Source organism: Triplophysa dalaica, chromosome 23 (assembly GCF_015846415.1).
Source record: "Triplophysa dalaica isolate WHDGS20190420 chromosome 23, ASM1584641v1, whole genome shotgun sequence".
Taxonomy (NCBI): Eukaryota; Metazoa; Chordata; class Actinopteri; order Cypriniformes; family Nemacheilidae; genus Triplophysa; species Triplophysa dalaica.
In genome coordinates this window covers 10772291-10798888 of record NC_079564.1, presented here as the reverse complement: position 1 = coordinate 10798888, position 26598 = coordinate 10772291, and the positions used below count along the sequence as shown (strand labels likewise).

Genomic DNA, 26598 nt, shown 5'->3' with positions numbered 1-26598 from the left:
TATGAGCAGGTCTGTCACCGGTTCAAGATGTGCTGAGCTCGGGTGAACACGTTTCTGTAAATTATGCTTTGCCAAAAATCTATTTCATGGAATGAGTGATTTTATTTATCGTTAACAATCTCCCATTATAATTTTATATCTTAAACCTCATGTTTCTTAGATTAATTTCCTTCATTTATTTATTACAGTTCATTTAAATGCTCACCAAAGTGCACATGTAAGCAAATTATGAAAATGTACTGAAGATATCAGATTAAGTTCTGATAATGAGATTTATCATTTATTTATATTTATCTTCTATATGTATACATTAGGAAGATAGACGACATGTAAAACAATGAAGTATGAATATTTGCACAAACAATGAGAGTACAGTATATGACTGGTGTTATAAACAGATGATCACGGGGTCTGCACTGTAGGTCTTTATCGCTCTTCACATTGCAGTATTTAATATAATATTTTAGATTTGGAAACGTGCCATAAGCATTCTCATTTCTTTACCCTCTGATCATAACTCTTGCTTAGAGGTTATAGTATGAGATGGGTCAAATTACCTAAAAATCCCTTTAATAAAATAAAAGAATTGTACCAGATGGACCTTGCCAAGGTAACATCTATTATTTCTATCTAATATCATCTATGTTAGACCCGCTAGACCTATCGTTTCATAAAATCATGTGACCGCGAAAATAAATATTGAGACAACTTTGCTATTTCGATAACACCGTTTCGATTACATTCTTACATCCCTAATGGCAAATAATAAAAGATAGATACAACACATATTTTCATACTGTATAACATTAAAAAAATCCTTCGAAACATAATCGAAAAGATTTTGTAAAAACATTTGTGAACGATTTGAATGAATACAGATTTGCAAAAATAAAGACTGAAGGAATGCAACTAAGTAATGTCAGGTCGGTACAAATACACGTCAAGCTTGAGCTGAGACATGTAATGAATCCTTTAATTAATAATTATCTAAAGCATCACAACATTATCTGTATCAGTTTCATTTAACAGCCAACTCATTTACCGTGAAAAATAATCACAGTCATATAATAAAATGCCTTACAGACATACAATTAATCTTGGAGGTTTTGGAGACACACGCAGCATTGATGCTGTCTGTACTTGTGGCTTCACATTAGGTTTCCCTGAGGATAACAGATGATTACTCAGAAAACAGCAATTCTGCTTAATGTTGCCCCACCAAACCATAATTCTTTACAGATCACTTGTTTTTCATGAAGATTTTATCATTCTCCTTAATACATACTCGGTTTACTCCCTCTTACCTTACTCATTATAGATTCAGCCTTTTCATAGTATATCTAAATTTCTCAGTTTCTTTGCTATAACATGATTAAATGGGATGTAAGTTAGAGCGGTAAACAGTAAAAAAAACTTTATCAATTTTTATATATTATATATATGTATATGTGTGTGTGTTATATTGTTTTATACTACACAAACCAAAAATGTATATAATAATAACAATAATTCTTATTATTATTAATATTGTGCAATGCTTTCATAAACCTAATTACACCCAAACAAATACCTCAGGAAGCCATCTAATTTCCTGAAAAATCAGCAAAATACAATTTAAATCCACCTCCACTTTCTCTTTATATCAGTAGCTGAAGGTCCAAGGTCACCAGAGTCTCAGACTGTGAGACTGAAAGTGATAATTGGTCGCTGAGGAAACCCTGTCAAGCCAGGATGAGTGATGTGCTTTTTTCTCAAACAAATGGAGCTTTATAAGGTTATAGGGTGGACACGAAAGGGGCGGCGTTACGCGGCCCCCTAAAATGGGTGGACAAATAGAGACTGCAGATTTAAACAGCAGGGGATCTGTCACGCCTGTCCAATGCAACGGATCCACAGACCCCACACGGAGAAGGTCTTCACAGCGGCTGTGAATCATTGAGACTGGTCAATGAACAGCCCATGAGCTCTCACATTCAGATGAATACAATTACACAGACAATTATGTATGAATCGAGCGCTGAATGTTGATGTCACTGAATGCATTGCAAAATAACCTTAGGGTCACATTGTGCTGTTCTGTGTCTGATGAGTTTTGACAACAAATATAGAAATCGATTCAACCATTATAAGTCCTTTTTTTATTAGGGCTGCACGATAAATCACAATTCCCATTCAAATCGTGAATAAATTGTTGTGGGTAACGCGATTGTGAAATTGCAAAGGCAAATGTATTATGCGCTGCTTGTTCGTGAAGCACGGCTCTGTGATCTGTGAGAAATGCTGCTCCATCTGAAAGCCCTGATCGTTTGATTGCCTTAAAACGTGCATTTGAAAAAGCAACACCTGTCAAACATCATCCTTATAAATATACTTTATTATCATGAAAATACCTGAGGAGGCTTGAAAAACAGTGATAGAAAGATGCCAGATGCAGAGAGGGAGACGGCATTTCCTGGTTATACGTGTGATACTTCTTCTATGTAGCATTGGAGTTTCTGTGCGTGAGTGCCCTCTGGCTTTAGGATGCAGCTGCATTTGACCGTATTTCACCGACAAACTGCGCATAAACATTGCAGCCAACCGCCAAATCGCGTGCGGATTCTTTTCGATTAATCATGCAGACCTACTTTTTATTTTACTATTTAATTAACAACATACCATGCACTCAGCAGGACGCATTACGGTAATGAGATTTTAAGCAGAAAATACAATAAAATGCAAACATAATCAAATCATTCCTACGTTAAAATTATTCTTTGTGCAAAGTAGAGAACACAATTATATGTATTATTATATTTTTTGTGTTACTGAATTATATGTTTTACATTAAAAATCATTAACGCCTTCATGTTTCAATGGTTTCATGATGAGAATGACCTATACGGAGTATACAGAATGAAGGAATGGATAAATACTTTATATTGTAGTGGGACAATTATCATATATATATATATACTCCTCGTTCAAGACCAACAGGTTTTAGGCACTGATGCAGAGATACATTCTCCAGCCCGTTTCCTCAGAAACATGCAGAACCACTTTAGATTGGGGTGGTCCTCCTATGACTTTTAAAGCAACAGTTTGCATGAGTTAATACGGTTATGTCATGTCTGAATGAAGTCTTAATCTGGTGCAATCTGAGAATAAATCTCTCTGTGTATATAGGTGAAAAAGACATCAAACCTCGTCTATACGGACCTAAATTCCCTCTGTCTGGTTTGCTTGTATCGACAAATGACTGTAAAAATACTTGCAGTGCTAATTCCTAGACGTCACACCCATTACCATTGCTGAAAGACAGGAATAAATGCTGTTTGTGACGTAATACTCATGCTCATAGAGTCTTGTGAAAACTGGCAACATGCATCCAAATTGATAAAATCCCAAAATTATTTAAAAAAAGTCACAAATTGTAAAAAGGGTAAACTTTAAAATCCCTTCAAAGGTCCAATGTGTAATTTTTGGGAGAATCTATTAACAGAAATGCAATATAATATACATAACTGTGTGTTCAGAGGTGTATAAAGATCTCACATAATGATGTGTTATGTTTTTATTACCTTGGAATGAGCTATTTCTATCTACATACACCACGGGTCCCCTTATATGGAATTCGTTACATTCTTAAAGCATTAAAATATCTTTGAATCCATTAACATTTATTAAACCATTGATACTTTTACAAATGAAAAAGTAAATGCGTCTATATCTGACTGCATGACGGCATATGGGGTCATTTTCATAACCTTTTGAGTCCTTTTTGCTTGGATGACAGGATAGGAATTCGCAAAGTTGTTTCTACAGTAGCCCTAAAGGAACAAACTGCTCTACGTGACAACATCTTAGTTCCGTGTCAGCCTCCGTAGTGCTCCCAAAGGGAGCTGTGGAGTGAGCCATTAATTGCAATACTCAACCTCACCGCTAGATGATGCTTAATTCCATTCAATGGACCATTAACAGCGGCTTTCCAAATGTTTCAACTCTAAAACGACAAAAATTATTCTTTTTACATTTTTTATAAAGTGTGAAAACATGCATTTCATTTCACTTTCTGTCATTTTGTAACATTACACTGTACATTTCTTGGCATCACATTAGTAACAATCTTTCCCGCTCTCTGGTTATCAGAATATGAAACATATCGAGCTGTCAGATTAGACAATGGAAGCAAAAGTGAATCAAAGACCTCTTAAACATGAAGGTAAAATTACAATACAATACAATGAAACCTACACTGTAACCGATCTAATGCTTCCACAATGATCTGAAGCCAGGTACAAAATAATACATCAACGCTGGAGGAAACATGCCGTGCATAGAGGCTCTTTCCTTCTCAAATCCGATTGGTTGTCTACTGCTTTAGCAGAAACATAAACATTATAATGACTTCTAGCTGAAACATGCCACTTTTATTTATGTGACAATAAAACATCAACGCCATGATCTCTCAATCTGTCAGATTTATACATCTTGGCTGCGAGTGACGGCAGTGCACGATGTGTTTCATAATGTGCAGCTTTGATACAGATCAAAGGTTTTGGGGTCAATAAGTCATAAAACATAATGAATACAATCTCCTCTGATGGGCTTATATCTTCCCAACATGATCCTACAAGTAAGTGTTATTTTTCAATTGTTTGCTACTACAGAACACCAGAAACAAGACTTTTGGGCACTTGCAATTAATTATAATGAATGTCTCTGCATAAATATATACGGTATAAATAGAAAGTTTAGCTTAAATATTTTTATTTTGCTACAACTTTAAGCAATGCACTGTATCACATAAACTACAAACTGTGTTTCAGTAACCAACCTTCAACAATCCTCAAGTTTTTTAATACTTTGTCTTAATTAAATCTATGACGCTATTAGTTAGTTTATAGACATTTAAAGGGACAGTTCACAACCAAATAAAAATTCTGTGATCATTTATTAACTCTCATGCCATTTAAAACCTGAATGTGACTCTTTCTTTTGTGGAACACAAAAAATAGATCTTTGAGAAATGTCTTGGTTGTTTTGGGTCCATACAATGGAAGTCAATGGGGTTAAACATTGTTTGGATAGTATATCTTCTGTTGTGTTCTGTAGACGAAAGAAAGTCATACAGGTTTGATATTACATGCATGGGGATGAGTAAATAAAGCAAGATATTTCATTTTTAAGTGAAATATCCCTATAACATCCATTTCATAAGTTAAGGTCCCGGCGACACACACAGAGAAGTCTTCAAAGGAAGGGATTTCCGATCCCAGAGTCAAAGTTCATCTACAATTTCCCTCAGTAAGACACATCCAGATGTATGCGACTCTCATTAATACAATGTATGGTTTGTGTGGACCTGTGTTGAATTACAGCCGTATGTTCTGTGGGAGCGGGGATGAGGTCTGATCTCGATTGACCACTAATCCCATCAGAAACCATCACATGTGCTTCTGTTTTTTCAGGGCAACAGGGGCTCGCAAAGATCAAACCAACACAAATAATTTAACCTTGACCTCGTCTAGTCGCAACTGGCAGATATTTTAAGTCCATGCTACTTTGTCCGCTTTTTGTCTTAAAGAAGAATCCTGTCACTTTCAATACCTAGAGAATTCTGAGGCTAATTTCTAAAATCCAACATATGTGAATCTCACTTACTTGAATGAAAAAACCTATAGGCTAAACTTTCCACAACGAAACACAGAATAAATAAATAGTTCAAAAAAAATCGTCTCCAGTTTTTCTTCTTCCTCTCAAGACTCCTGTCTACAGCCACTTACACTATACTGGATTTATATCGACTCACAGGAAAGTCAATGGAAAGACGGCAGACAAGTGTCTTGAGAGAAAGAAGGAAAAGATTGGGCCTCCTAAATAAAGATGTTCATTTATTAAGGTTATTGATGAAGAGACACAACTCTCTATAGATCACAGGCTAATTCAGCAGCACACATCAGTGATCCAAAAAGCCTGCTTAGGTCCATCCTCAGAATGAAGTGTGCTCTTGAGTAAGCAGCAGTCCTCTGAGAAAACCTATTCAGGCTTGGATCAATTGCCGGCCGCCGTTATTCTGCTGAGCTAGAGGTACAAGGTGTGCCTGCTGAGCCATGCGAGCATGGGTGTGGGGTTGCTGCATGTGTGTAGTGCTCTGGCGTCTGCAATTACACCCTGTTTTTACGCTCAACTTTTAGTATATGCACAAGTTCACATTGTCCTTTGTTGTCCCAAGCATTTCAACAAGGAGCCAAATGCAGTCATCAAAGAGAAACAGCGCAGGAAGCCTATTCACAAAAAAGCAAACTCTCTGAATAATCTTTTTTCCATGTGAAAACGTTCTCTGTAAAAAGGGAAATATCCTGGCGAACAGAAGTACTTGGACGTGACACCAATGTTAACAAAAGATCTGGACAGGAATAATGACACTGATGCCAAACATTTAATACACACTAGAGCCTAAACCACAATACAGCTTGTAGCAATGCAGTTTTTACATAATGAGTGACAAACCTCAACTTTATAAGTAAACAGACCTCTGAGCATTGAGCTGGAAAAAATACCTTTTCCTCTCTTACATTCAAATTATGCAAATTGTACAAGCCCATTAACTCGAAAGATATATAACAAACGTGTACACACTTTTCTACAAGTTTCCAACAACTTGCTTGCACATGAAGTCTAAACCCAACATTAATGCACTTAAAGGGACAGTTCACCCAAAAATGAAAATTCTGTCTTCATTTACTCACCCTCGAGTTGTTCCAGATGAACACAGAGAAAGATATTTAAACGAATAGTTTTGCAGTTCTTGGAACCCATTGACTACCATAGTAGGAAAAATTGCATTATCGATGTCTTTGATCGGTTGAACACAAAAGAAGATATTTTGAAGAATGTAGTAGTGCCAGCTCTGGAGCACTTTTAACTACCATACTAACTATGTAAGTCAATGGTGACCCAGAACTAGTTTAGTTAAAAGCATTGGTTCAAATATCTTTCTCTGTGGTTACAAGCATTCAACCCCAATCTTAATCAGAACAAATAAACGTATATAGATTAGGAAAACCACAATAAATGATGACATTTTTTTGGTTTTGGGGCGAACTGGCCCTTTAAGACACTTTGTGAATCTGCACTACATGCCTCCATTTGGTTGTATGTCCACTAACCAGCAGATACACTGTTTTAATCCCACAAATTATTTATTTAAACAAATCCTTAATTCAGATAAAATGCTTATTTCAAGGTGTGTAATTCCTATATATGATTTAGTGTCTATACTATATTTTACAATGATGGTCACTCATAGGCTGAGGTAAAGTGTCTTGCTCAAGGGCACGAAGATGACAGCTCGTGAATCAACTCTTGAAAGGAGTTTGAACCTACAACCTTTCAGATAGCAGCCTCGGAACTACAACACGACACATTTCAGTCTTTCCTGCTAAATGTAAAACTAATAAAAGTGTATCCAATTCACGTGCACGTTGTCTCGGACCAAACAGTTCAAAATGTTTGACTAAAACTAGTTCAAGCCTAGTTTACAGTGTTACTAGTGTCACATACGAGAAAAACAATCGACATTCATCTTGCTATTCAGGATCTGTGGTAAAGTTTTGCACACGGGCGCGCGCGCGTATACGCGCCGAAGTTGCAACAACGCAAGAAATAACCCGTTTGCACAGTTACGCAATACATTGCAATAAACGTAAATACAAGCATAAAGAAAACACTCAGTCAGAAATATGGGAAATATCGTCTTCTTTTGCGCTCTCTCTCTCTCTCTCTCTCTCCCTCTCTTCCCTGTTCTTTCTTCCAGAAAAAGCGCCATGTTGAGCGAAGCGCTGGAGCTGACACGCTGTTCTTCCGAAAGCAACATAATAAATCTCGACTCACCTTGGCTATGGCTTTTTTATATCGCATCGCCGCTTGCTGAATAAGACTGTGGATTTGGATATTCCCATCCCCACAGGGAACGACCACTCGGGTCCTTCCAAAACATACTGTCACTTTCATATTCGCCCAATATTCCCAATGACTCCGAAGGGAAGCGCGTGAAGTGCGTTACTCTTCAGACAGAATCAGTACGCGTCGATAACATTGTATCCTGAATGGTTAAAAGCGGGATAAATCCTCATATTTTGCCGCCCAGGTGGGACTGGATCACCTGTTCGGCGTGTGTCTCGAGCGAAGTGGCCGTGGGTTGGGCTTCAACACTCAAGTCTGAGTGAACACGCGCCTCACTGACTCATCTCTCAACTCCACAGCACCGTCTCTCTACCAGGAGACACTAGCTTGTCAATGTCTGTTATGCATTTATTAAATACTTCTGCTATATTCTATTATATTCTATTGACTTCTTTATTGCACCCTTTGGCATCCATTGACCTTTGTTTAAAGCAACAGTTCACCCCAAATTGAAAACTTCTGCCATCATTTACTCACCCTCGTGTTATTCCAAACCTGCAGACTTTATTCAGCAGAACACAAAAGAAGATATTTTGAATAATGTTGTTGGACAGACAATATTGACCTCCGTTGACTTCCATTGTATGGACTCAAAACCGCTGAGACATTTCTCATAATATCTTCTTTTGTGTTCCTCCGAATACAGAGTTTTAAACCACGTGAATATACAATTATTTATTCATTTATGTATTTATTAATATTCCCAGGGTTGCCAATGATTGAAAGCATTTATTCATTTGATATTTACACTATATTAATATGATATTAATACTATATTAATACTTTATTTACTGTTATAGGCTATATTATAGTTTTTCGTTAATAGTTCCAGGTTATATGTGCAAATATCTACCTGTTATTTATTAGTTCTTAATCTTCCTGTATTTCCAAGGTTATGAATATTTATTCCTAAATGACAATTACTACATTTATACATTCGCAGACACTTTTATTTTAAGTCTTTACGTTTATTCGGGTCTCTTTATTATGTATGGGAATCAAACAAACAACATTTGCATTGCTAACACAAAGGACACAACGTTTTTAATGTAATTATCAGATACTTCAACTATCAGTATAGACTTGATCAGAAGCATTACGCTGTTACTTTTATCATTTCATTCATCGGATAGGAAAATATGATTTTTGTTAGAAATGAAAACGTTAGACCTGCTTGTCATACAGTACATCTGTGATTCATGTCCAGTAAACATTGTACAGATTTTGTGTAGCTCAACAGGTCTGGCGTTGTATTCACCAACACAAAGATCTCGGGTTTGATGCCCAATTAATCTTGAGAATGTGCTGTCATCTGAAATGTTCTCATTTGTACAAAAACTAATATCTGTGTGATCATGGTGGTCTACCTCAGGCAGATCTTGTTCTCGGACATTTAAAGCTTTTTTTACATCCATAGAGTCAAAAGAGAAAATTATAGTCTTTGCTTTCCTGCCAATCATAGTTATTATTTTAATACACCTTTATAGAAGACTCTGAGTGAGAGAGAGAGCAAGAATAAAGGAGAGATTGAAATGATGCACTGGGTTATATTTCTTTGTTAGTATTTGTTTAGAAACAATTCAGTTTATATAGAAGGACCTCAGATGAAATAACAAAGGTGCTAGTTGTTTCTATGGAGACCGACATCTATACTTATGGCCTTTTGCTGTTTTGTGTCCGTCTTACCAAATAAACATCGGTTCAGTGTTGCCAGATAAAAGACATTTATAAATATATGTCACGCTCACATTTTTTGATTTTCGAGTACATTAGAATTATTCGTTTTTAATCATCTTTCTTTTGAATGATTTATAATGCCCCCTTGTGGAAAAAGGGTGAGCCTTTTTATGCAATAACTGCACTCCACTTTGAAGCAATGGAGATTCATCTCTCTCTGAAGTATCTAAAGACGTGACATCTGCAATTCTGCAACACTTTGGCTTAAAGTAAGATGATGTATTCAACAGAAAATACTTTGCTGATGACACGCATACTGTTGACATGTTGATTTGGACAGGAATCTCCATATGGATCTCATTAAAAGCAAGTCCTTACCGAGGACTACTGCTGGATGAGATGATGTGTTTACAAAAAACCAAATGGCTTTCTTCGGAAAACTTCTAGTTTCTTCTACTGTCAACGTCATCAGCAAATAAACCTTCAGGATACATCAGGTATTTTTTCTAGTATCCATTTAAAACATATTTAATTTGTTATGTATTTAAACGTAAATGTGTTTGTTTTCATGAATCTTGAAGTAAGTGTATTTAAATTTCAAAAGCAACATAGGTCATAATAATATAAGTATTATCGTTTTTTCCTTAAAAAGATAATACTTTAGAAATGAGATTGTAACTTAAAATGTAACTTAAATTTTGCGTAACTTTTTGGTCATATCAGCCAGCAAAACACAGAGCAATGATCTTAAATTATAGTTTTCTCTTATTATTGATGATTAAGTACTTCTGAAAACATTTACCAAAAAAACGGTGTTTTATTTGTTTATTTGACAAGCAGCAGAATCATGTTTGTCACCTCATAGTTGTATTTATATTTTGAAAGTAAATGCAATTCAGTATACCTGTTTTATTACAATATTTTTTTCACTTTGATACATTAAAAAAGAATACACACAACAACTGCAACGTGAGAAAAAGAAAGCATGGGTGGTTTTAGGACGTTTCTTAAACATTTGCTCTACGTGATGCACTCGCTTTCCTTTCCGCTTACGTTTTATGTCTAAAAATTTATTATCCTTTTACGCTGAAGCAATAGGCAATATTTCTTTTCCGTTGACGCACTGGGCGTGGCACTGGTGATGTAAACAGCTTAAAATCAGAACTGGGAAGGGATGGGGGGGATAAAAGAGAGACAGTGTCATATTGTTGATCGCCCAGCTACCCCAGGCTCTTTTTCAAAAGAAGATGGAGCCATCGAGTCCTGTTTCGATCCAACGCTTGAGTGCCGGAGCCAAAGCCGAAAATAAAAGACATGTTTAACCGTTCACGCTTTGAAGCGCTATTTTATTTTCTTTCAATAAAATTAATATGTTTTTAGGCGACGTAGCTGTACTCGTCCGCAGAGCTCTGGCTTCGCTCGATGTACTGCTTGTCGATAAGAACCTCGATGCACTTCTTGATCATGCTGATACTCGGGTTGAATCTGGCTTTGGATTGGTTAATAACCTGGAAGAACACACATACACGAAAATCATTATTTTTAAAACAGTATATTGCACTAATATTTTTTCTATCGACAGCATCAAGATATCGGCATTAAGCATTTTGGGCTATTTTTTACACAAAAACTACACTGACATCATCTCTGTGCTTTTTAAAATGTCCCGTCTAACACGTGAGAAATACCTTATCAAAGTAAATCACTTTTATCAGTTGAACACAAAACATCTAATATGTTCCTGCAAACAGTGAATGTGGAGGGTGACCAATGGCTTTCAAGACGCCTTATTTTTTGAAATTATATATTCAATGCATGATTCATTCAAACAATATAATTGTGCTTTTCGAAGCTTAACAAGAACTGATTTCTGTCTACTTGGAAAAAGCAACATAAAAATTATATTTCAGTGTAAATCACACAAGTTTCAAACTACACGAGAGCAAACAAGATTTGGGTGCTGGATGACAGGATCAATTGTTTGATTTTGTAAAGTAACACACTGACATGAGCTGTATTCTGGATGAAGAGGTGTTTGTTTGATCTGACTAAAAAACAACTGACAGTCAGTTACTTTAATGTGTTACCTAAACTACGCTTGATAATAAAAGACAATGCATTTGCATGAATAATTGTTTTCGTAACTAGAGGCAAAAAAGCGGTACCAGCAGTGATAGAATTTTGTAATATTTCTCTTTTCATTAATAAACAGTTCAATTAATTGTTTGATATTTCTAGTGATGTACTGACATGGATTTTTTAATGCCCAATACATTGGTCAATATGAAGCTGGAACAACACAAATGTAGTTACAGTAAATTGAAGACATACAGAAAGTTGGAAAATAACTAAATGTTATTAATTAATAGATTGCCGTTAACTATTATCGTGCATTATGCACTTAGTTAGCAGAATGTTATAAACCATCTTTAAAGACGTACTATTTCTTCTTGGCATTTGATTAAGGATGAACTTTTGCTCTTGTATGCATTGTCTGTCTTGTTTTATTGTTAGGAGTTGTAGCTTTTGTATGTCACTGCTCTAAGTTTTAATATATTTATTTTTATATAATTGTCCATACTGTACAGCACTTTGGTCAGCCTGGTTGCTGTTTTTAAATGTGCTTTAGAAATAACAGTAAACGTGAAACATGTATCTTAGAATAAAAAAATACAGGAATTTAGATTAGTATTATTATTATTATTATTATTAACACATTGTTATTATTTACACAAATCTCAAAGCCCTAATGCATTATAGACAACTTTGGAAAACATAAACAATCGAACCAAATCAAAATTTTCAACGAATATCCTTAAGATTTAATTATGTATGTAAGATTTTAAAGGGATAAAAGGAAACCAGAAGCCTTTCTGGACCTGTGTTCACATCTTGCAAAGTGGTCTGCATATGGCAGTCAAACCGCTTGGCATAAAGATTTATAATCTATAATCCAATACTTTAAGGAGTAGTTCACTTTAAAATAAGATCCCACTGAATTTGCATAGTCATTTTTAGTCCTACTTTAAAAATTACGGCAGAACATTTTGGCCATGTCGATATATCACCATCCCACTGTAAGTCTCAACAGCTAAATTCCCTTTGGTCAGCACAAAATAATACATTTAGTTCAACACATGCAGAACATACATAATTTTAGAAAGATGGAATTCAAGGTAACTATTGCATGAATTAAGGAAGTATATTTAATTTGGGAATGGGATTGGTCTGATATACACTGTCCCTGCTTTCTTTATCACATGATATTATGTTCATTACCATGTGTAACCTTAAGTTAAGGACTCTGTTAGCCCCCGACTCTGATCTCAGACATGTTCTGACAATACTTTATGACAATATCTCCCATTCCCACATGTCAGATTGCCCTTATTTGACTGGATAGGTATTTGGATTTCTGTCGTTCCACCTGTTCATGTATACCGTACACCTTGAATGCTCTTTCACTCATATTTGTCCCTGAAGCAGACACTGAGGATTAAAATCATCACGCTCAAGTTTTCACAGCAGTTTAATGTCATCTCACCTCCTGTATAAGAGCGTTATGTCTCAAGACTTTCCTGGCTTTCATAATCCTCACTATAGCTGCCTGTAAATACATTTTCCGGTCTTCATCTACGGCGCTTCTCGTCTGTTCCATTTCCTGTCAAACACAAGACATCACAGAATGTACGCATTTACACACAAAACAAGAGTTTTAATGCTATGAGAACATCTCTGATGTTATCTTAGTACCTGTGGTGTGTCCTTCTGCATTGATGTTGTGATCTTAAACTTCGTTCTTTTACTGGTGAAACTCATAATTAGAGAAAATGTGGATTCAGCCTCGATTTCCTCCTGGAGTTAAAGAGACAACGTGAGTCTATTTACAGTGAATCATTTACTAAATCATTAACCTATATTCTGTTTTTCCAAAAAGGAGCATTCCAGGTGTGAGCCGCATTCAAAAGTGTTGTGTGCTTACACACACAAACACACTTGTGACTTCATATGAATTCTTTATTAATGCAACAACTATGACTATTAATGCAAAAAACTGTGTTATTAATGCACTTGGCAACCATGAAAAAAGCTTAAGGATCAATTCTGTTTAACAGAATTCAAAAAGCAATTGTTATTAACTACATTTCCTAAATAGCTGTGATTTATTATTACTATTTATTAGGGCTGTCATATAATGTATATACATGTACAAAAACATGTACTGTATATATTTATTTATTAATATTTGCCAATAATTTTAATTATATTTAAAACTTTATTAATATTTATTTTTCTTTTTTTCTTAAATAAACACAAATGTTTTTAATAATACAAAATTAATATGCACATGTATTTATCGTTATAATGATACAGAAATTTCTTCTGTCCTCCCGTCTTACTTTTTGCGAGTCGTGGCTGATCATCTTGACGTCCAGTAGAGACTTGATGGTCTTCTGTAGCTCTTTCTCATTCATCTGCGTGCTGTCCTGCAATTCCTTGTAGCTCACAGTCTCGCCGTTGTTGAACGCCAGCAGCACTGCCATCTGATAGGTGGTCACCACAGCCACGTACGGCTTTGACAGATAGTTCATCTTCACCTCACCTGAGACACAAGAGACGTTCTCTATGAGTTTAGAAATGTAATAATCTTCTAAGAATAACAAGTGGACAGGATATAAAAACAGTATTTAGACACATTTCATTTATGCATGGCGTCTCAAACAAATGTAGACAACGACATATCGCAGCTTTATATTAAATAAAGTTCATGCAATTCACAGAAAGATGTTTGCTATAGCAAATTATACAATACTGTAACTGTTCCAAACGAACAAGAGAAGAATTTGGTCACTTGTCCATTTTTAAAGAAGCAACCAACGGCTCACTCCACTGCTCAACACTCCCTTTCAAAGTACTACGGTGGCTGACACAGGACTAAGTTGTCACCATGTTTTCACTTTCTTGCTGAAATATATAACGTATTTACGAAACACGCTCTGTAGAGCAGTTTGTCCATTTAGGGCTACTGTATAAACAACATGACAAATTCCATGTAAGGGGTAGAAAAAGCTCATTCTAAGGTCATAAAAACATAACGCTTCATTATGTAAGGTCTTTATACACCTATGAACACATAGTCATGTACATTATATTGCATTTATTTCAATAGATCCTCCCAAAAAATTAGACTGGACCTTTAATGTAATGATACCGATTGGACATCTTGACTTTTTTATATTCACTATAATGCCAATGCTGTTTATGAAGTGTGTAGTTAGTTATAAAAAGCCTTTGTTTCTATATGCCAACTAATTTGTATTAGTGCGTTTCTTATCCAATACAATTTCACTCATTTTCAAGTGTTGAAATACTTTTGGACGTCGCTGCACATCAGTAAGCATGTGTGGTATTTTGTCACACTTGAGCGTGATAATCCGAGTCTTACTGCTGAACCGTGTTAAGGATTTTCCGCGCTCGTGTAGGAATACCAGGTTCGGCTAATCTGACTTTCACCACACGTGCCAACATCTGACGCCCACCAGATCCTACACTCAACGCCTCAAAATTAGAAACGCAGCTAGCAGGACGTCAATTTAAGTAAGATTACAATTTAAAGTATGCCGGCATGACTGTACGTAAATATTATGATATTGAGTTTGTACCGGAGGTTTAATGTCTTGATGTCAGTTATGAAAGTGTGTTATACGTTATCTGACTGTTCTCTGTCTGATGCGTGAAGTTACCTGTACAAAGATAGTGCAGCCACGTTAACTTTCTTCCACTGAAGTGCTGGTTATAAAACAATTCGAACTGCAGAAAGAAAACATCAGTCATGCATGTTATAACCAGATGAAAGAGGATTTGACATGTTCAGCTCTCGGGACATGAAGAGCACTTAAATTCTCTAATCGTGACATTAGATTAATGGGGCATGTTGCCATGGCGGCTCACCATTTGTACGCTCTTCTCTAGCTCCTGTGGTATGGCGAATGTGGATGAGGGAACGTGTGTGAGTGGCCAAGCACCCGCCTGAAACACAAACAGGCACATGGAAGTATAACGTATACACAGAAATCCAGAAAATCCCCTTTATTACACAATATCGTCCCTCACCTGTAATACGTAGATCTGAAAGCTGATGCCCAGGTCCACTACGGTCTCTTGGGTTTTAATAAAGTTGTTGAATTTATTGTTGAGGTCCGTGCTGACACTCATATCGGTGTACATTCGGTGCAGTTTGCTTGTGAACTCATAGCCACACGCTTGCTGCGAGCCACAGGTGAAAAGAAATAAAGACAGAAAAGAGAGAATGAAGAGCTTTCATCACACCAAACCCATCATCAGTGTTGTGTGTGGTTACACATAATGATAAAACTGTGGCGCCCAGAGCGAGAGAACACTAGATAATGTGGGATGAGTCAGGTTTGTGTGTGCGTAGCCTGTTTTACCTTCAGCTTGTTGATCATGGCCTCTTCTGAATCCATGGATAACGAAAGTCCATGTATTAACCGCTTCGCGAGCATTCTGGCATAAAACTGACAGAGGAGAGAGAAAAAAAATGATTGTCAGCGCTTTCCTACAGTATGTAACCTAACCAAAACATACAACATGAGCCTGTGACATGCATTAAAAAGTAAAGGCAACTGTTGATGTACTTCCTGCTCAAACAGGAAGTCAAAAGCCACCGGCTTGTAGTTGGAGTCTCAGCAGAGACTATGGTTTGCTCCTGCTAGCTGGATGCAGTTGGTCTTTCTTAATAAGGGGAGGCAACAAAATCAGTTTTGAGGATGAAGGTCTGCCTAACAACCATGTTGACGTCATCCTAATTCGGCTCATTCTCCCAAGCGACAGAAAAATCAGGATTTGATTTGATTCAGCAAAGAACCACTCACCAAACGGCCTTTAAATATTGCTTATGGATTAAAATCCATAATGAACACCAATGTGTTAAACCTTGGCGCTTATCCGGATTACACAATTTTGTATCTAGCTTGCAACATCCCTTGTCTTCAACTCCTTTACGGTCTGCAATTTTCCACTGTTAATGTGCATAACAGTAACAAAAAGTCTAAAAATAATCTGCAAATCCTCATCACCTTCTGAAACACGTCTTTGTCGTCAATGTACTTGAAGACTGTGATGAAGCTGGTCAGTTTGTCCTCCACTTCATTCTCAGTCATTCCCTTTGCAGATTTCTTCAGCAGATTGTCACAGTACTTGGCCAGCTGTGCCACAGTGTGAGAAAAATATGAATGTTATGTTGTATGTGTGCGTTTCATCATTTTGAGCTAGCTTGTTTGTTTGTTCTACGCCATGCCAGCTTCAATGGCTATTGTAATGGCGACAAAGATTGTCTGTATTATATTAGGTTTTTATACAGTATATAAATACATTTTCTCATTTTGAGGAATCTGTAGATAAACAGTGAAGACATACCAGTTCGGGAGCTTTGCAGATGGATTTGGGCTCTCTGTAGTTAACTACTGAAGTCAATGCCTGCAACAGAAATGAACAATAAAATCGTCAGAATACATAAAAAAAACATACCTGTGTGAACCCAAGGCCAAAGCACCCTGACTCACAGATGCCACCTACTGGACAACACGGAGAATGGATTAAAGAATGAAATAATTCATGTGGCTTTGTGAATATGAGTATCACTCAATAAATAAATAATAAATCAATAAACTTTTTTTTTTTTAAATGTATTAAATATTCAACAGTTAATTTCTCTTAAAGCATATTTAATAAAAACACTTTATTAAAAATTATATTTTTAATATTCACTTTCACAATTGGTGAATTCCAATATAAATATTTGAATGACTAATATTTCCTAAATTTTTATTACATTTACAAAATGTAAACAGTTTATTTCATTGATTTCACAGCTTTTAAATTAACAATTCTTTTGTGTAAATTGTTTCGTGTAAAATAACCCTAACAATTTTAATAGCGTGTGCAAGCCATTTTTCCAACATATGTCCATAGAAACAATACAAACAAGCTGCTTTGATGTGAAAATCTGTAGTGTCGAGAACAGTAAGTATTTGCCTGATAATGCATACTTTCCTATATATTACGAGAACTGAGATGGCAACCGAGTAGCATATCCAAATACGCAGCTGGCAAAAAATACCCAGATGCCATTTTGCACATGCAGAGTCTCTGGCACAAATGAGCTTTCAGAATCAAACATGGCGACTTTAGTATGTTTAGAAATGTATTCACACCATACACCTGCTTCCTTATCAGTATGTACTTAATGAACGGTCAAAAAGTCACCACTACACACCAGATGCTGTACATACTGTCTTGATACACAGACGGAGGCATTATGTTTCTCTTTGGTTGTTTTCTTTTAAGGTAAGATAGTATGAGCAGACAGGTCTAAACACATGTACTGCAGACACACCTTCAGCTATTACACACACCGCATTGTAGCTGCTTACAACTGCAATGTCAAAAGTTATGCTGTCAAACACAGCATTAAAAAACATCAAAGCTTGATTTAGAGGCAGCCTCTGAATTCTTCCAGACAGTTCTGTGGTAATTCCATGGTATTCCCCAAAGGTCCAGGAAAATTCCCGGGTAATTCATTTGATTATGGTAATCATGAACCACACTATTACCTTCTGATATAAATGCACAAACTTGTATGACATTCTTTCTTTTGCAGAACACAAAAGAAGATATTTTGAAGAATGTTGGTGACGGAACAGTAGCGATACCCATTCACTTCTTTTGTATAGACACAAAACCAATGCAAGTCAATGGGTACCGACGTGGTTTGGACTCCAACATTCTTCAAAATATCTTCTTTTGTGTTCTGCAGAAGAAAGAAAATCATACAGGGTGAGTAAATGATGACATCATTTTTGGTTGAACTATCCCTTTAAGTAAAAAGTACTTGTAAATCCTTTAGAAACAGAGTTGAAATGGAAGTGTACCTTATCAAGAGCACTCATGAAGTGTTGATCACCATTTAACACCGTGTTAATCAACAGAACAAATTTACTGTGAACCTCTAACACAGACTCCACAAACTGGGTTGGCATCTGCAGGACAAAGAAAAATAATAACTTGTTGAAAAGTAACATTTTCAGATTTGTTACATGGTTACTATATTATATGGTTACGGTCACTTACATTTTCCTGAGAAAGGTTACTTGTGGCTTTGAGTCCCTCATCGTGGATGTGAACCTGGAGCTCCTGTATCATGTGAGGTAAGCCGCTGGACACGGCCCGCAGTAGCGTGTACATATTCGCCATATCTAACAGCAAACACACCAAAGATTAAATAAGAAAATAGCTTTAAAATTGTGGGTGACATTTATCACAATTTGGCTTTTATCTTTACATTCATGCATTTGGCAGATGCTTTTATCCCAAGTGACTTGTGGTACCTTAAAAGTCCCCCTGTGGTCAATAATTAAACCCTTAAAGTCACCATGAAATCAAAAGGGAAACACAGTGTTGCAGTGATTATTATAAATGATTAATCTGTGCAAACCATTATATTTTATTCGTTTGCACTTGCAATCTTTAATGAAAAACCTTAAGCGCCTCTTCCCTTTCAAACAACAACTCTTCACCACATAAGCAACAAAAAAGTGGAAGGACATGAATATGCAAATTAGCTCCACCTCCTCTCAAACGCACACTGCAGTTCCTGAAGCTGCTAAAAGTGAAAGTGAAACTGTGACACAGCGGTGCAGCTATAATTTTTGCCCAAATCTATGTGGCATCTTTGCATATTTATGCCTCAAACTGCTGATCCACAGGGGGTTAAATAAATTGATGTGATTGGTTACAGGTTTGTGACATCACAAACCAGGGTCGTTTCAATCAGCATTTTTTAAACAGTCTTTGTTAAACTGCAGTTTTATGAAGAAAATACTCAGCAATGGTTTAGTATTATAAAAGTGCACATGGTTTGTCATACAGCACATTAAAAACAGCACATAAACAACATTAAAAACTTTTTAAAAACTTCACCACAAGGGCTCTTTAAAGCATACATTTTACCAGTTTGTTTAGTTCATTGGGATTCGACCCCACAAACAATTTACCCAATTCACAAATAATTGTACATAAATAGTTTTACCAGCATAAACTGCTTATTACTGGTACATATCAATATATTAGACACTGTAAGAAATACTATACAAACACATTCAAAACAAAACTGAAAGTTCACACATAGAGCTGTAAAATATCTGACCTTCTCTCTTCTCCTGTCTGATGATATTTTGACACTCTCCATGTAGAAACTGCAGGTGATCGGCCACCATCCTCTGCTGACATTCATGAATGACTTTGGCGTAAGAGCTGGGGTGAAGGTACTTCCGACATCTCACCTCCTCGTCCTTCAACCGACCTAAAACCTGCGGCCACAAAAACAGTGTATCTCAAATAGGTAGTAAGTAAAATGTGACCAGAACAGCACAAAAACATTTTCAAATAAGTAAAACATCATAACCGAGTCCAGGATATAGAGTGTTGTCATCTTACCTTCTCCATATATTGAGAGCAGTTGGACTCCTGCAGTAGATTTGAAGCTTCCTGTTTGTAATACTCTCCCGTTTTGGTCAAAAACGGCCCCTCAAAGATTTCCTGATAAAACTGTAATGAAAGAAGTGTGTGTGTGGTCTCCACAATGACATTCGAGATAAACAAACTCCAATTTGATTAAATCTATGAGGCAAAACCTTCAAGGATTGTTTGAATTATTTTTAAACACATCTTTGTGATCTGATCTGTCACTCACCTTTAGAGGAAACTTTTTCTTGTACTGTTCAACATGAACAAAGGAGTTGATAACCCCATGGATTACTTTTTGATTCGGGTCCTCTCCACATCGGTCGCTATGGAAACAAAACCAAAACTGAAAAAAAGCAGCAGATGTATATGGGCCATTCTAATCAGAGTAGGAAACATCTTGAAGTTTAGTTTTTTTGTCACTACCGAAATTCAATCATATATGATTCTATATATATGATATATGATCTACATATTAAGATTTTGTTTAATCTACTTTTTAAATATATTTTTAAATCATGTTAATCAATAACATTTACAATTTTAACAATATTTCAAGTGTAATTTATGAGATTTGTTGTATTTTGAATCCAATCTTTCTTTGTTAAAGGCATAAAATTGATCATACCGATTTCAAATTCATTAGTTTATATTGACATTGAACCAAACACTATCATAACATCTTACACCGTGTCTACACCAGACGTGACAACCTTCTTGATGGGTTTGTAACGTCGCGCTGCATCCGATGCGGACAAAATTTTAAATTATAATCTGTTCTAATGCGTTTCTTATGTCTTTTGTGATGTCGTGTCGCTTCGGTCGCGTCCGTTGTAGACACGGTGTGAGTTGATAATTTAATATACTTTTATTTTTGACAAAACATCCCATGTTTCGGTCGTGACACACACATTTTCGGTAGCAATTGCAATTTTTTGGTTTGCAATATTTAATTTGCACAGCGGAATTTATTTATTTTAAAAAGCTATTTTAAAAGCTTAATTGCAGAAAAAAGATGTTCCTTAGTGACGTTCCTTGAAGTTACAGTTTTAGACTTTTGAACATATTTACTTCAAAATGATAAGTCAATGGACTAAAACATACACGGTAGTTACATAAAAATTCGGGACACATTTTTTACATAAAGTTTAATAATTTAAAAATCAAATAAATATTTTTTGAACTTCACTTATTAAAAAATGGAAAAAATATTTTTAATATTATTTTTATTTGTTGAAATTTAGGGGTTTGGGTTCGGGACACTCATCTCCCAATTGACAGTACCCAATAAATGATATTTCTATATATTAAGCTTACTGATATTATAAATATTATTGTGGGTTTCAATAGATTATCTTAGTGAACAACTATGATTTCAATACTTAAATGCTTTTTTTATTTTTTGTGTGGGACACCCGTTTGCACGAATTCTGTATAATGACCCATCACAGAGACCAAACAGTAGTCTGAAAACAACTGTAAGATTATAATGTGGCTATAATATATATGTTGTGTCCCATCACACCTTAAACATTTTAATTTCAAAAGAACATTTCAAAATTTTGTCAGTTTTTCTGAATTGACTATTTATATGTAAGTGTTTAGTTAAAATTATAGTTTTTGTGTCATTCCTTGAACTACTAACAATAGTTTCAAATATTTTTTTTTTTGCATTTATATGGATTTATTTGCAGAAAACGAAAACTGCAGAAAAGATGCTCTGTATTTTTTAGACCGGAAATACTACAAAGATAAGTTCATATTCGCTTTTAAGCAATACAACTGTAATATTTTTGCATATTTTATATGAGATAATTGATGTTTATCACAGTCTTTATGTGTCTTGTCATGCTGTCAGTCTTTCAGATTGATGTTGGATGACTTTGCCAGTCCTGAGATTTGATTTTGTTGAAATTCAACAGATAAAGGACATTTTGAATTTTTACTGTAGTTGAATTTAAATTGAATCAACGGTCCTCTGACATTTTCAGTTTTTTGTTTTACTGTGCATTATTTTTGTATTTCAATTCAAACTTATTTTCCATTATAAAGTGTACTTTTTCTTTCTGCCCTATAATTCTGACCAACCAACACTATAAAGTTGGTTACACAATAAGGTTGTATAAGTGTACCTTAGTAAATGGATTAACTAACATGAACCATCAATGTGTAATCTTGTTTTCAGCATTTATTACACTTTGTTAAAGGGATAGTTAACCCCAAAATAAAATAATGTAAAATTCTGTCATCATTTGCTCACTATCAGATTGTTGCAAATCTGTATTAATTTCTTTGTTCTGATAAACACAAAGAAAGATATTTGGAAGAATGTCATTAACCAAACAGATCTCTTCCCCCAGTGACTTTGACACTTTTGAGTGAACGGTCTCTTTAATGTCATAAAATGTCAGTACAAATGTTAGTTCATGGTGCATTAACTAATATAACAGATAAAATGTTTGAATTAAAAATGTATTAGTAAATGCTGAACTCAACATAAACAAAGATGAATAAATGCTGTAGAACAATTGCTCACTGTTAGTTCATGTTAGTTAATGCATTTTCTATAGTTAACAAATACAACCTTACAGTAAAGTTTAACAGAAAAGTTTAGTGTTGTTTTCCTTTTCTATCATACACCTCATATTTTGGTTTAATTAACCTGAAGAAGGTCAACTATATAAATATACACCCCAATCACCACTCTTAGCCACTGTATATCCGGGTGGAGGTACTTTGCAAATCCTCATTATTTACATCACATCATTTCCATGTGCTGGACTTCCACAGACAGACCAAACTCATGCTAACATGTGAAATGCTTTCTGAGGTGTTAAATTTTAAAACATGTTTTAAATTTTACTCATCTTGCATTTTTACAAACAGAGAAACAAGTTAAACGGATCTTTTATAACTGACTGCATACAAAAGCTGAGAGATTTGTCAATTTTACAAAACACACTGCGTCACCTACTTTTTGATCTCCTTTAACAGCATTCCAATCAGCATCGGCTGAAGCGGCTCGATCATCAACTTCCGCCACATGTCAAGAGCAAGCTGAGAGCATAACACAAAAACATAACATTGTTTATAAATTTCTATGTTCAAAAATATCACACAGAACACAACATACACAGCAATCACACAAAACAACCCACATCAAAAACATCAATATTCTCTAAAATGAACTCTGCATACCTCTCCAATCTCCATTAAAGGCTCATTCATATCCACCCCACCATAACCATACTGCAAATCTGCTTCAGTCAGCTTGTTCTTCTTTATAAACTGTGTGTTAAGGTACCTGCGGAAAACACCACAAAAATCAATTTAAATCAAACTAATCAAGAGTTGTTGTTGTTGTTGTTGTTGCTTTTGGATGAATGTGTGTGTGTGGATGCACAGGCCGCGGGTGACGTCTATTCAATAGCTGCTTGTTTTCGCAGCTGTCATCAGTGGGATAGTGGAGGCATCAGTCCAGCATGATGAAATCAAGCAGAAACGAACCTTGGCGACGCATGCCGGAAAACAAATAGCTTGAGCTCTCAATGGAGAGCACATTAAACTCAACCTTTACGATCGGCAATAGTAATAAGCATTCAAACGTTTTAAAAGTGAAACTCAACAAAGCAGATGACATCACAACATAGTCCTTCCAATATGCTTCATATTCCCTTTTACATACTTAGCTATTGCACAATCGTGCCTTACCATTTCAAACCATTCCCAAGAACCCCTGTAATATCACGGTGAGACTGACTTTGGGAGTAGACGTTATGACTATATATTACTACTTAATATTATTATTAAAAAGTCCTACTGATAACATCTAAGTAGTTTAGCCAGAGGTTGACAGGCATTGATAGGCATAGGCACCACAGTGTTTATAAAAGTACAAACTTAAACTTTAAAGGAATAGTTCACCTTCAAAATTAAATTCTGTCAAAATGTACTCACTCTGTTGTCATTTTAAACATGTGTGATTTTCAGAAGAAGATGTTTTGAAAATGTAGTTAAGCAAAAAAAACTGTTGGTTTTGACTATATCATGGACACAAAAACAATGCAAGTCAATGGGGACAAACAGTTTTCTGTTCCCAACATTTTTCAGAATATCTTCTTTTGTGTTTTGCAGAAGAAAGTCATACAGGTTTGAAATGTCAAGATGGCGTGTATGTAATGACATAATTTTCATGTTGAAGGTGAACTATTCCTTTAATGTTCTCCCCCCCAAAACCCTGTCAAAAGTGCTTCTGGACGTACCTGTATAAGCAATCCATGTATTCAGCACCTTTGCTGTATTCTTCCCAGTATCTGTGATACATCACCAAAACCTTTTCCTCTGACTCCAGCACTCTCTGAAAGAGACACAACACAATATTCATGTCGTCTCCCATCAGAAACACTGGCCTGAGCCCTGAACATATCCTGTGCTTACCTTGAACAACTGTCGGACATGATTTTCCAGAAAAACCTTTGTCTCAGTGTACAATCTTTCACCCAGAGGTTCAGGGTATGCAACACAAAGTGCATATATGTCACTGGAGACGGCGTTAAGGAGATTCACAAATTTTAAAAGAAGAAACACGGATAAAACATTCAAAATAGATGTTGCCATTTTGTAAAAATATGTGAGCAGTGTCTGTCTGTGCATAAAGTTTTTATCACTATTCTAGAAAGTCGTGGGTGGTTGCCAGGACATGGCAAAATGGTTGTGAAGGTGGTCTAATGTGTTGCTATGGGGTTGCCATTGTGTTCTGGGTGACTTTCTGGCCAAAAAAGCATTTAGTTTCTTCGTTTAAACATTATAAATACACTAAGACACAGACAGTACATGATACTAGGAAGAAATGTCATTGTCGAGTATGTTAAAATAGAAAATTTTAAGGAGCCATAACTGGAACAAGCATGGAGGAATTAACTGTTTCTTCGTTTGGTATCATCTCAACCAGGACAGATGCGTCTCGATGAGAGCGAAAGGATACGAGAAGCGGTCATTCCATGTCGCCCTCTCCACGTAATCGAGCATGACGACGGCCCTGATTGTCGTAAGGAGCTTGTTCCATGTCTCGTCAAAATCCACCACCCGTGGTTTTAATGACATGGTGTGGCTTCGGCTTTAACTGGGGAAAAGACAAAGGAAAGAATAGGTAACATTGGATTTAGGGTCATCTCCAAACAATCAAAAGAATCGGCATAACTTCCTTTACATTGCATTACTTTTCCAGTCATTCGTGATGGTAAAAGCTTTTGCAATGAACTGTTTCTAGACATTAAAACATATTAGAGTCATAGAGAATTCTTTAGACTATTTGTTAAAATAACAATAACTGTTTGTGTTTGCGTGTGTGTGTGTGTGTGTGTTCAATGCAATTCGCTTTCCTACTTAGTGTGTGTTCTACACAATTCACTTTCCTACTTCATTTCATATGACGTGACTGATAAACAAAAAACACACATTTAAAAAAATTCTGAAGCCTTAAAGTGTTTGTGTCACTTGATTCCGGCAATACCGTTGACATGTCACATGCTGTCACCGAATTTTGTTATCTTGACTATACACGTAATTTATCTGTACCAGTATAAGTAACTAAAGACTCATATCTGTCTGTAACAACATCCGTGTCTTCAGTCAGAATGAAGTCATTTCATATGACAGGTCTTGTGTATTAGAGAATGAAGTCAGTTGACATGTGTACAACACGTCTGACCTTCTCTATTAAATACTATTAAAGCCAAACAACCAATCAGAAGTAAGAATTTCTCATAACAAGCTAGAGATCAATAATTGAGTCTACAAAGAGGCGAATACCCTTACTGTCAACATCACACATACCTGTCATGACACTAAAGCATCAATAAATCTCAAGCTACATTGAAATATCCATAAACTCTTTCAAAACGAGTCCCCTCAGCCCAGCCAACCCGTTTTAGCCCATCAATAAATCCACATCTCAAATAAAAATATCAAACTGCAGAGGCCTAGTTGAACAAATCCATTATAGGATTAATTGCAAACAAACTTTGACGGGATATTTTCAGGACCTCCGACTGAATAACAATCTTATACACAAAGTATTAAACGGGTGTTTATAACACATCGCTAATTGTTTATGACAGATAAAGTGTTACATGAGCAGGAACATGAGCTAACGTCTGTGCTAATAGCAGCGCTGATCGAGCCCACATATACACACCTGATTTTAAGAAAGCCCTGCTCAAACTGCGGGTCCCGGGCGTCCAGGAGGGTCGGGTGTCTCGGGCGTAACGATTGGGGTCTCTTCGGTTCACTATGTCACAGGTGTGGGATTAAAATGAAGCTGTCAGGAACGCTTGATTCCTCTCTCTCCTTCTACACCTCTGCCATTGCCTCTCACGGACTGCACCACTGTATCAGCTGGAGGGGTGGACGGGGACATTTTTTTATATATGA

At 36.0% G+C, this 26598-nt stretch overlaps 2 protein-coding genes across 4 annotated transcripts in view; both read right to left on the bottom strand.

Annotated features, from left to right (window-relative positions):
- pard3aa (par-3 family cell polarity regulator alpha, a) overlaps window positions 1–8176 on the bottom strand; it is a 363711-nt gene extending 355535 nt beyond the window's left edge. For all 3 annotated transcript variants that reach the window (XM_056738007.1, XM_056738008.1, XM_056738009.1), the window contains exon 1: window positions 7876–8176. In XM_056738007.1, the coding sequence (XP_056593985.1) occupies window positions 7876–7995 (120 nt within the window). In that variant the 5' untranslated portion in view covers window positions 7996–8176. The remainder of the gene's footprint in view (window positions 1–7875) is intronic.
- Window positions 8177–10421: 2245 nt separating this feature from the next.
- Window positions 10422–26557, bottom strand: cul2 (cullin 2). The gene is made up of 21 exons (XM_056738812.1): window positions 26363–26557; window positions 25151–25288; window positions 24604–24706; window positions 24429–24523; window positions 23365–23470; window positions 23141–23223; window positions 20396–20492; window positions 20140–20250; window positions 19850–20012; window positions 18775–18899; window positions 18576–18683; window positions 17062–17121; window positions 16722–16850; window positions 16074–16160; window positions 15739–15891; window positions 15577–15654; window positions 15369–15435; window positions 14025–14227; window positions 13378–13479; window positions 13169–13285; window positions 10422–11132 (listed from the first exon to the last, which is right to left on the bottom strand). The coding sequence occupies exons 2-21, from the start codon at window positions 25267–25269 to the stop codon at window positions 11001–11003; spliced, it is 2238 nt and encodes a 745-aa protein (XP_056594790.1). The 5' UTR covers window positions 25270–25288; window positions 26363–26557; the 3' UTR covers window positions 10422–11000.
- Between the last annotated feature and the right edge of the window lie 41 nt (window positions 26558–26598).

Bases quoted from the DNA above. Each gene is read 5' to 3' on its own strand.
- cul2 (XM_056738812.1), bottom strand. From the start codon at position 25,269: ATGTCATTAAAACCACGGGTGGTGGATTTTGACGAGACATGGAACAAG. The intron at 24,524-24,603 runs GTAAGCACAGGA...TGTCTCTTTCAG, and splicing joins ATGTCCGACAGTTGTTCAAG to AGAGTGCTGGAGTCAGAGGA. The intron at 15,655-15,738 runs GTGAGGGACGAT...TTTGTGTTTCAG, and splicing joins TTCAGATCTACGTATTACAG to GCGGGTGCTTGGCCACTCAC.